This window comes from Aythya marila, assembly GCF_965140915.1.
Source record: "Aythya marila genome assembly, chromosome: 1".
Lineage (NCBI taxonomy): Eukaryota > Metazoa > Chordata > Aves > Anseriformes > Anatidae > Aythya > Aythya marila.
Genome location: NC_139042.1, coordinates 115,845,349 through 115,857,237, shown reverse-complemented (window position 1 = coordinate 115,857,237; position 11,889 = coordinate 115,845,349). Strand labels below are relative to the sequence as shown.

The 11,889-nt window shown below is 35.9% G+C and overlaps 1 protein-coding gene across 3 annotated transcripts in view; it reads right to left on the bottom strand.

Annotated features, from left to right (window-relative positions):
* Nucleotides 1-1,407: 1,407 nt before the first annotated feature.
* CBLB (Cbl proto-oncogene B) overlaps nucleotides 1,408-11,889 on the bottom strand; it is a 138,657-nt gene continuing 128,175 nt past the window's right edge. For 2 of the 3 annotated variants that reach the window (XM_082784864.1, XM_082784863.1), the window contains exon 19: nucleotides 1,409-8,365. In XM_082784864.1, coding sequence (XP_082640990.1) covers nucleotides 8,103-8,365 — 263 coding nt within the window. In that variant the 3' untranslated portion in view covers nucleotides 1,409-8,102. Of the gene's footprint in view, nucleotides 8,366-11,889 lie in introns of all 3 variants that reach the window. The other variant, XM_082784865.1, reaches the window with a different exon arrangement.

Sequence of the window (11,889 nt, the reverse complement as noted above, 5' to 3'; positions counted from 1 at the left end):
TCATCAAGTATATAAAGAGCAGTAGTTTTCTTAATTGTTGATTAAACAAGGAGAACAAAAAATAGGTGGAGATAATTGGCTCACTTGCCAGTGTTTAATATACACTTTGAAAAATAAGGAAGGAGGCATACAATAGCTTCCAAAACCTGAAAAAATTATTGATAAAAGCTAGTGAAAAAACTTTTCACTATAAGTACCAATCTCAAACAACCAGCTAGTGGTTCTCCTGAAGTCTCTTTTCTCCACAGACACATGCTACTAACAAACGAGCCAACCAGTCCCCCTTCACACATTTCATACAGCCACCTTGAGAGACTTTAGTCTTAAAAGGGAGAAGACCAGGCACTCTCAAGAGGCATGGATATAACTGTAACGAAGAGAATTCAAATACAATGATGATACAGTGCAAATAATACAAGATCCCATAAGGGCAGATCATTATAAAATAAATTTCAGCTCAACCAACCAAGAAAACCAATCCACACTGCTAAGCTAGTTTCTACATCAACAGAGACCTCTGTATTAGCTGTTAGTCCACACTGCTGTGCTTCTCACTTGCAAGAAACTGCAAGAAAATTAACCTTTGTCCTGTGTACCCCATCACAGAAGCCTTGTGTCCTTCACAAGGGAAATTATATCAACCTTTAAATAAGCAAGAGAATGACAAGGGTTTCAGGATAGGTTGAATTTTACTGCTTCCACAGTGTGTTATGCTCATGCACGTGAATGCAGTAAGTTACATGACCACAAGTGAAAAGTATACCCACAACATCTCCGAAAATGAAGCCACAGGCAAATTTATGTTGGTCTCAGCCTCTTAGGAATTATTATGGGATGTGTTTAAAATAGGAAACAAGAGTCAATTTGATGGCAGATTCACAGCCTACAGTGGTGTCCTGGTCAGCCAGTTTCTTGTATCATAGAAACAAGGCACAGATACAATTAAGATTCCGCCCCTCCTAATAATCTCAGATACTGTTTGGCCAGCAACATCAACACATCAAAGGAAAGGATCCCAATGTCTGAAGACAAATCTGTCTCAAAGCCAGCTTTGTTTATTGCTAATAGCCTTTTTGCTAGAAATATACCTCAAAACAGACAGGAAAGCCCTTCAAGGGCCTAAAAAACAGCATGCTAAACCACTGGCAAGAAATGCTGCTCTGAGAACTGACCAAGCAGTTTGTCACACAGAATTTCATAGCTATGCCAGAGGCAACAGCGAATGGGGGGTGAAGGAAATAGCGTGAGGGTAAACATGAAGGTAACAGAGGTGTTAACTATGGTACAGGTCACTTAGGAATGATACATACAGGCACATAATGCCTTTTCCATGTGACTACACTGTGCCTCAAACACAGCAAGTCAGTGTACCCTGTGCACACTAAAACTTGGAAATTGCCTCCTCTTCACACACTCTGACACAAAAGCATTTTTTTTAAAAACTCTTTAATACATACCCCTCCAGCAGCAGCATACAAAATCAGGACCCTTCTATCTAAAGTCATGTCACAAATATTGCTTCACCTTACAAACATATCACCATCACAACCAACCTACAGGCAAGATTACCTGACAAATCAAATATGATAGTCTCTTGGGGGGGGGAATGGGGCATTGGTAGAATCATCCAGATGTTGCATTTTTGTCTTCTTTGTGGGACAATTTTCAAGCTATGTGATAATCATTTATTTGACATCAATGTATAGAGTCAGACTTTTAACCCAGCAAGTCATGGTAATCAGTTACCTTAATCTGCAAATGACTTCCCAACTTCATTGACATGTCTTAAATTATTTATCCATTTTCCCTTTCAACCTGCACCTCACTTACTTCTAGATGTAATCAAATGCACTTTTACTGTAAGGTGGTTATTATAATATAAGCTACAGACCACATCTGTTGTACAGACCTCTTAACTTTCATTTTGAGACACAAGTCATCTCAAATACAAGGACTGTTATTAGAAGATGATGCCTTTATTGTTGTCTTTTCACATCTCAGAAACACAACAGGGATCTGCTGGAACAAGCAGTGGATTTCATCTCTTTCCCTGACAAATGTACAAACTAAATTCATCATGGAACATAGGAGCATATTCCCAGACTAAGAAGGGAGCAGGAAAAAATGCTGATGATTATAAAAATGAAAACAGGCTTTCTCACAGAATTTTGAATCCTTTTTGGATGACTATGTTCACAGCAGTCAATTCAGATGTGGCACAAAGTATCTGCATAGCGATTAAGAGACAAACAAGACTAGCAGAACACTTGTGAGAAGAAAATACAGATGTGGTCATAAGCTGAGATGGCAGACTGTAAAACGTAATTAGTAAGATGAAGGATGCAGTAAGATGAAGGATGCACTGATGGTTGATGTAATTGTAAAGAGAATTGGGGTGGGAGAAGAGAAGAAAAACAGTCTTAGAAGGAGCAGATGAGAATGCAAACAAGTGATGCATCTGCTGTGAAAAAAAAAGGCAGAGCTGAACTTGGCCCAAGCTGGGATGCATGACAGCAGGATGATTTGAGTGTCAGTGCATGAGCCTGGATAATATACTACTGATAACAGCCTCAGTGAAAAAATGCAGATTTTTGAAAGACTGGTTCAATAAATATACATTGACCATATGGAATTGGTAATGAGGATGCAAACTTCAAGAGGAAACACCTGAAAAACACAACATTCAAGCAAGACAATAGCTTTAGAAAATTACACCAGCTACTTCTCTGAGGTATTTCTGAATGATTGATAATGCAGACTTCCTTAACTTTGTACAGCATCTGAAATTCAACAATTATCAGAAAATTAAGAGAGCAAATTCTCGTTACTGCACTTATTGTGCAGTCCTCAGCTATCTAAGGAGAAAACCTGGCCTTCTGTAACATGGATGATGATACAAGCTTGGGTGTTCTGCACATTCAGTTCAGTTATCCAAAAGGAACAGATACTTTGCAGAAGTGAATACCACTGCCTAGTTTCAAACTCCACAGGGTGGCGTCCATTGGAATACTTTCTCCTCCATGTTTCATCAGATTAGTATGTACATACATAAACCCTTCAAAAAACAAGATGATGAACTTTAAAACAGAAGTGCTTCCACATAAACCCTTGTGAAGCTTTTGGCTGTTTTGCTAGCACCAAAAAACATTATGCGCAGAGTGCTACTTCACACTTCCCTCTGCTGCTAAGACCCTGGCATCCTGTTCCGAAATAACATATACACAGAACATCTTGGAGAAGGACATGGTAAATGAAGACTGCAGTAATCTTCCCAAATACTCCTTCATTTGCACTAGACAGTCTGGAGATTCAAAACAGCTAAATCTTGTGCTCCAAAAAGATAGAGGGACTTGGACTGTTGGAGCAGAATCTTCCATGCAGTTATCTGCCCCCTTTCCATTCTGCTGGCAACCATGGCAGTTACTGCAATAAAGAAAAGCTGACTTTTTTCAAACAATTATAGTTAGGCATACATTTTGGTATCAAAGTAACACACAGTGTTTTAAAATCCATATTTAATTTTCCTGATGGAGACTCATTGCTACTGATAAATGCAAGAAAGTAGCTCGTGCAGAATTAGATGACTAGGTCTATCAGAAAAACAAAAAACAAACAAACAAACAAAACAAAACAAAAAAACCTCAGTGAAACTTTCTTACAGCACCCAGCTGCTAAAATGTATCTGTGACACAACGAAGTGACAGCTGACTTTCACACCAGAAAAGAAGAAATGAAAGAAACAGGCAGCAGTAGGACTAAGGGTGAGTATACCAAACAGTTACCTTCTCTATTTAGTAATATGTCTATAGCAACCAATATAATGGACAATAATTTAATACGGATGGAAGAAAGTAGCAGGAAAATCCGATCATTGATTGTCTAATCCCATCTTCAGGTAATGCGGTTGGGCTTTAAGTAGTAATAGTTCTATTGTAATTCATCGTACTGACATTAGATTTTCTAAACTTTTTCAGAATGCTGGAAATATAATAACGGGGGAGAGAAAAAAAGTGCTTTACACACCTAAAATATTTTTTACATTAAGAATGTAATGGTCGAGCAGGCAAGTGCACAGAATGTCAAAGCAGTATCTGTGCAAGTCTGCTGTCATTTTCATCAGCAAAAAAAATCCTTTAAATTAATGTACAGTTGGACTATATAGTTGTTACGTTTGATTCTAAATATTTGATGATTTTTCTGCTATACAATTAAAACATGCACATTCTGAAGTTACTGCCAATTTTTACCAATGAAATTTAGAAGTGAAGTAACGTATAGAGATGCAAAGCAAATGTCTGAATGCAATGATTCACCTTATTTTACAGTGAGGCCTCTTTTTTGTGGCTTGCAAACCAATGGCTTGTAAGATCTGTACAGATGGTAGTGTATGCTTGTAAAGCAGTATATGAAAAGGGTTAATATTCAACAACAGAGAGACAGAGTCTTGAAAAATCACGGAGCAACCCAACATTCTGTTAACATTAATTTTATAAAACACCTTATAAGAACAGATAAAGAACTTGAGCTTACATAATAACAAAAATTAAAAAAAAAAAAAAGTTGAATAAAATATAAATTAATTGAACACGTCACTAAGTTTGCCACATGTTAGACAAGTTTATAAAAGGCATTTCTCATATAAAATAGTTATTTGGAAGAAAATCCTTCAAAATGGAAACTAATTAAGTCTTTTTCAAGAAGTCATTCCTACATGCGCTAAATTCCAGGTCAGCAGGTAGTAACTGAATCTGCTCAGAATACACCGTTTGTTCATCTGCTTCAAACTTTGTCAAGCTTTAAGACACAAATTTAAATGCTTTTAGGTCAGAGTCATCAGTGCAAAGAAAAGCTTCAAGCTGAAAATGAAACATATAACAGAAGAAATGATCCTGGTACAAACTTCCTAAATTCACATTATGAAAAAATCTGTGCCAGATGCACTCTTCCAATATTGAACATTAATTTTTTTTTACCAGTGGCCATTTTAGGGTTCCAGCCAAGCCATTAACATAGGTAATCATGTTCAATTCATTTATTTTAGCACTTTTTCAAATTTCTCCTAGAGCCTTTAGAAAAGATCCGTGCTACTGGTGTCCACTTAGTTTGCTTAACTTCTGATTCTGCCAGTTTGTTTGAAATTTAGCCAGAAGGAGATAAAGTTTACCTACAGACATCAGAATGGTAGCCTGCAATGACATTTAGTTGGAGGAAATATGCCTGCAGCCTAAATCACGACAGCACACATTTCTAAGTTTAACCAACTTTGTTCATTCTGTTCATTCAAGCAGTCTCACTAGTCAGTCTTGCTTAAAGTTATATACGTGCACAACACTGCCAGACTTGAACCCTTGAGTCTTTAAAAGGTTAAGATGTTTAGAGAATTAGACTGTAGCCAAATTATTTAAGCCTATTAATTCCTGCATAGTAAACATCAACATTCTAACAAAGCAATTTCACTCTATTTGACTTTAAACTACTAACCAAAACAGGTTTGAAACAGTCTTTACATTTGACTATTTAGAAGTGGTAATAGCACACTCATTTAAAGATTAATGGAACTCTTTTTCAAGTCACCATTAAGAATATATTGTTCATCAAGCATTTTCAACACATACTTCAAACAAACAAACAAAAAAGTTATTGCTGGTCACAACCAGAAAGGAAAAGAAAAAAGACATTAGAACCTTAATTTATCAGGCAGCAGTTTCAGCCTCTAATTAAAACAAAAGGTTGTCATTTACACTAAAATGTTGCATAAAAATGAGAAAATGAGAGGGTTCTCCATTACAATTCAGAATTCAATCTGCAGATTGTTTTCTCATCCCTGCAAAGCATTCTTTTCTTCACTGTCATCATTGCTATGCTGGCAGTTATGCTAGAACCACACTTAAGTAATTCCAGTAAAACTGCACTGGTTTAATTTAATTTTTTAAGCGTTTAATTCAAGAACATGTATAATTTTCAATTTATAGTTAGTGGAAATGCTAGAGTGATGCTGTAAACAAACCAAATAAATAACAGGGTTCAAGACCACATAAAACATTCCCCTAGAACAAGAGAGAGACTAAAAGCACAAAATATAACTTCAACCAAAACTTTTCATAAGCTGTACTCAACACGTGAACCTTTCAAGGAAGCTGTAGATGCCCTTTTGTAGAACATAAACTCAGAATTGTTTACTCAATATGGAACAGAAACACTTATCTCTTCCCTATACCCTGAATTCCCCTAATCATCTTTTATCACTGAAACAAAGCAGATTAATGATAGACATACTATGCTTTGTGATACTGTAAAATAGTTTATTTAATTAGTTTTAAGAATAAGTTATTTGATGAAATGGTGGACTTTGAGATGTCACAGCAATTTCCACTGGATACTTCCAGTTACTTTGAATCTTGCAATTCAGGCATTTGCCATATTCAGAAATTTTAAGAACAAACGTATTGGCTGCTGAGATCTGATCCTGTAAGTGGTGCAGCTTTTATCACTGGCTATGAGTGAAGGAGAAAACTGACAGCTGAAAGGGAACAATAAATATATAACTCACATCCAGCTTAGCACAACGTGAAAATTCTCATATACTGGTCACATCTCAAAATGTGAAAAATCTAACCATTGCATGGTATCTTTTCAACAGTAACAGAAGAAAAGAAGACTTGAAGTTTCCTACAAAAACGGGGAAGCAGCAATCAAAAACTATTCTGAAAATATTTGGACTCTTAACTTTCAGTGTACTAAGAACACAACCATCTTCTCTCTGTCTTTTCTAAAGTTAGAAGGATTTTCAATTTGGCTTGCATCATTTGGGGCTTAAAAATAACATGTCAAAGCCTGTAGTATCACTAGCCATCTAAAGCAAAGAAATGTATTTCCAACTAAGTAGCTGGAAAGCGAATGAATGAATTTGGGTATTAAACACATACTGGAGAATAGTGAAGTGTACGGAGGAGATTACTAAAGAACTCTGCAAAAAAAATATTGCTACAGTAGCATTAGGAATTAACAGTGCATCAAAATTTTGAAGTTTCCATGTTAATACAAACTGATCCAAGCCACAACGAACCACAGGATAATCACTCAAAAAATTAACCGCATTCTACTTTGCAGAAGCTAGAACTGGAATTTACCTGAATACCATTGACGTGATTCAAAAAGATTCCTTCTACTCTGGCATGCCTTAGTATACATACATCACAGAGAAGTGGTGTAATTAGTGTGTAATCAAAATGCAGTATATTATCACGTGCATTCGTTTTGTTGTTTGTTTGTTTTGAACATTTGCAACTGAATACTCAATTATTAAAGAGCTTTTATGTCAGAACTCAGTATTACTTTATGAAGTATTGTAATTCTTGGTTGGGATATTTTTTGTTCTTAGTTGTAGAAGCTGTGTATAAAAAGACCTTGAAGATTACAGGTCATGAAATTCATGTTAAACAGAAAGCTGCCAACATTACTGTCAAAATACCTTTAAAAAGGCAGTTCATAGGCATAATAATGTATTTTACATTCAGATATTTCCTCTCTCAAAAACAAAGGAATCTCAGAAGAAAAAAATAATCAGTAGTGAAGGCCACATACTTTTGCATTTGATGAGCTGAAATGCAAAAAACAGTTAAAGCATCTTGTAAAAGAAAAAAAAAAAAAACACAAAACAACATAAACAGAATTTCTGGAAAGTGATGATTTAGTTGATGGGGTGGTCAGCATGGAAACTGTTGGGAATGCTACAGCAGAACTGACCGAAAGTACAAGGGGATATGAACATAGTACAGGCATCAACTAGAAAACTGTAACTTGCCAACTTGTAAACAAGAAAAAGCATTTCACAGATTAAAAGTTCTAGGGAAGTAAACTTCTTTAAATTATTTTGTCAGTTCAACCCTGATTTAAAAAAGTATGGCTAGCAAAAATACATAAGCCTCAGCATATTTATAAGTCTTGATCAGAGCAGCCATGAGCCTTTGATAAACGGCTGGAAACAGACACCCTCCTATGAAAGATGAAAAAAAAATATTCCATTCTCTTCTCTCTCTCTCATTCCCCAATCCACACATGTATATGTAGAATTCACATGCTCCAAGAAAATCTTCACACTACTATAGATTGAGACGTGGAGAGACTGGTGGAGGAAAACAGACGAACTCTCTTAAAATACTACGGGCCACGTCAACATTATTCTGGGCAATTTCAAGTGCCCTCTTGACTTCTTCAAAGGAATAACCTTCTCCCATAAGTTTTGCAATTTTTGCATCCACATTTTCCGTGGAACTGTCAGAGCTGTATGCTTTCCTGTGGTGTATTTCTGGTGCAGTCCTCCGAGGAAGTGGTTTAGGGGGCCTGGCTGGTGCTTGTGAACCATCTGTTTCAAATAAAGCAGATAGAAATCATTACAAATTGCCTTAAAAATTGTATTATAGGTAGGTCAAGCCTCAGGTTATTTAGCCTCATGAAGCAGTTTAAAAAAGAAAAATTCTAAAGAAATGGGAAGAGAGATTTTTAATTCACTGTTATATCTCATTTTAAAGTTTGGCTAGAAGCTGGAAATCTTCAGGAACATCCAAAATAGAAAATAATGTAGTGAAATACCATTTTAATAATATGGTAAGAATGTGCAAGTTATATTCTGAATTATCCAAAGCTGGAAGAAAAAGGCAAGTATGACAAAACAGCAAAGATGGTGACAATTGCAGGTCACAATTTGAGAGGCTATCTACTCTCAACCTTCAGTTCTAGGACTTTTTCTTAGTCTCCTTAAGAAACTCAAAAAAATGAATTATCACTATTTTATTCAGGTCGATAAGCCATGCTGAAGAGGAATCCAACCAAATATGCTTGAAGGAGAAAAAATCCTTTGCTTATTGGTACATCTTGCAGATCCTGTTCAGTCAATTGGAGGTCATTTCATGCATAGCAGCAATGCAAAAATACAAATAAATACATTTCAAAAAAATATATATATATATTTTGTCCAGTTAATTTCAGTGTCAAGAAACAGAACACAATCCTTCTTCCTCAATCCCCCTTTGGAAATCTCTCTCTTTTTCCTTCTCTTCTATAGAAAGGTTACCTTCACAGTTAATGCTGGTGCTAAGAATCATGATGTACTGATGAAAAAGAGCTAATATTCAAACTTACTAATCTTCTGAGTCAAGAGTTTCATGCTCAAGTAAATTTGGTGCTTTACTGAAAACCACTTTATCCTCACTGATTCCACAATAAGAAGCTTAAATACAAGTAGGCACAGCACAGAAAACACTTTCAAGAGCAAAGTATTCTAAAACAATATATTTAATCCCTCAAAAGGGATTCTGAAAAGTTCCATCAGTGACTTTGATAGATAAATTAGAGGAATTTTTGACTGTGACACTTCCTGTTTACTTAGACTGACAGCAATGGCATTTTGCAGTGTTAAGTACTCCAGAGATCCTGTTTTTTTTTATTGATGAAAGAACGTGGTATCTTCTAGCATTTCTGTTACAATACGGTAGTTATAACACTGGGTGAAGAGAACTGTAATTCAACAGGCTGCATTAAATACCTCAGTTCATATTATTACATGTCTAACCAAGGTGTATTTCTCCCTCAACTTAGTTTCCATGTGTTTAGATGGGAGTGTTGCTATAAATTTAATTCAGTTTCTTAATTCAGAGAAGGTAAGCAAATAGTACTTTACGTACAACGGTGGTATTCATGTAACAAATGGATGAGAGTAGTTTGATTAAGAATTAACATTAAAGGGTCAAGGTTAATTTTGTTCCAATTGCATTGCTTATTTCCTGTGCAAATAGTAATGACAACCTGCAGATGGTAAGGTTTGTTTCATAATTGTTATGAATTTTTATCCCTGAATCATCTCAGAAGATGTGAAGCATTATATAAACACTAATCATTCTAGTAAACACACCTCAAGACAGATCCAAACCTGCGATAAAGACGTGAAAAGATCTATGAAATCCACTGAATTGAGAAATTAATTATAGCTCAGGAAATGTGGTTAATAACTAAAAACTAAACTAAATCAGAAACAAGTTCAAATTTCTCATTTCACCTATTTTAGAAAAGTCAAGACTAACAGAAGAATGTTCTTCATATTTAAAATAATGATATATCATGTCAAAAACAATCTGCTTTCTTTCACATTTTAAACTTTTTTAATATGAACATTTTGTTATGGACTTATCTACAGAGAATGAAATAAAAATCACTTTGCAAACTTTGTATTTTCTCTTGCTTGAAGTACAGAAGAAATTATTTATACATAGGTCAGATCTTTCTTTGTGTGTGTGTGCACTACACGAGGTATTTTTGCGCTAGTCAGTTTAACAGAGGTTTGAAACTTAAGTTATTTCTCATACGAAGCCTTTACTTTGCTGAAGCTTCCTAGGAAACTTTTTTGAGCAATCACATCATTTACAAAGGTCATTTTTAATTCTGTGAGCAGATTTGCAGCATACGTATTTAACTCACTCCAGTGACATCTCTCTATAGCACAGAGACTTTCAGATCTTCAGCCCTCTCTCTAAGTCAATTCCCATTATTATTATATTTTTTAAGTGCCGACATCTCTTTCAATATCTTCACATCCATATAAAATTTTAGCTGAAGCTGGGTATCACATTGGATCCTGAGCTTAAAGATACTAAGCCTAAGCTGCACGTCCATCTGGACACTGAGATAGAGGTATTTAAGCATAACTTCCCTTCCAACCTCCCCTCCTTTGATGTTTCAGCCACTGTGGATCCTTAACTAAAAATTCAAACAGATTTTCTAATTGTGTAATTCAATTAACAATTACCACAGCAAGGAGTCTCTTCTATCACTCACATTTCTGTAATTCAGCACTACATTTAACCCTTAGGAAATTGATAAGTATAAAGCCAGAGACAGGCTCGTTTAATAAATGTTTAATAAGTGTGGAAAAAACTGTGAGGTGTGAAAGCTCCGTGACACCATGGGAGGAGACTATTTGTAACGATGCTAGCTGTCCTGTTCCTTTTTGCATGGAAATGACCCTTGCTGCTTCTCCAGTATGTTCCATGGTCTTTCACCAACGGACCGAGAAGCACCGGGGAAAGAGGCAAAGAGAGAAGCTGAAGGGTGACAAGGGCTTGTTGTGCAAGGCCCCCTGTGGAGCAGTGGCAAGCAGCCACATGTAACTGGGGTACAGGAACAAAGCACACTGAGGGGACATCTATACTAAGGAACAGGCAGAGCTGGGAGAAAGGAGTAACTGAATATATTGTTTCATCGCGCTGCTGGGTATGATCTTCATGTTTTACATTACTGAGGCAGACAATTCTCCTTAGGTTTAATGGAAATCTACCCTGAAACAGTACGCGACCTCACTGCATACCCCTGGACCCAAACATTTTATTGTAAAGAAATTTAAATTTGCATGCAAGTGCTTTAATGAGGCCAGATGAGTGAATAGGAATATACTATACTTAACTGGCCATAATGTTCTTAACTAGCCATTTGAATCAATTTCTTACAGAGTACCTAAACTCATTAAAATACATCAGACATCCATACTAGGGGCCTAATTTTCTTCTACCTTTCCCACATGTCATTGGCTGTGCTTAGGTAAAATACCAGTTGAAAAAGCAATCTCATTTGCCTTGCTTTTATTGCAATAATTTAAAAATGATGTATTTAAGATGTTTGAAAAATTATGCCTTTGGGATAGTTAGGTGTATAGCTGAGAACCGTTTCTTGTGTTCAATACTAAATACATGGTTGAAGTAGAATGAATTTGTCATAGCATATTAATAATTTGGTTAAACATCAGAACTGCAATCTTATAAACAAATGAATCAAAATGAAGCACAGAAGTCAAAGGATTCTCAGTGCTACTATAGGGAGCCAGTGGCAAAAATGTAATTA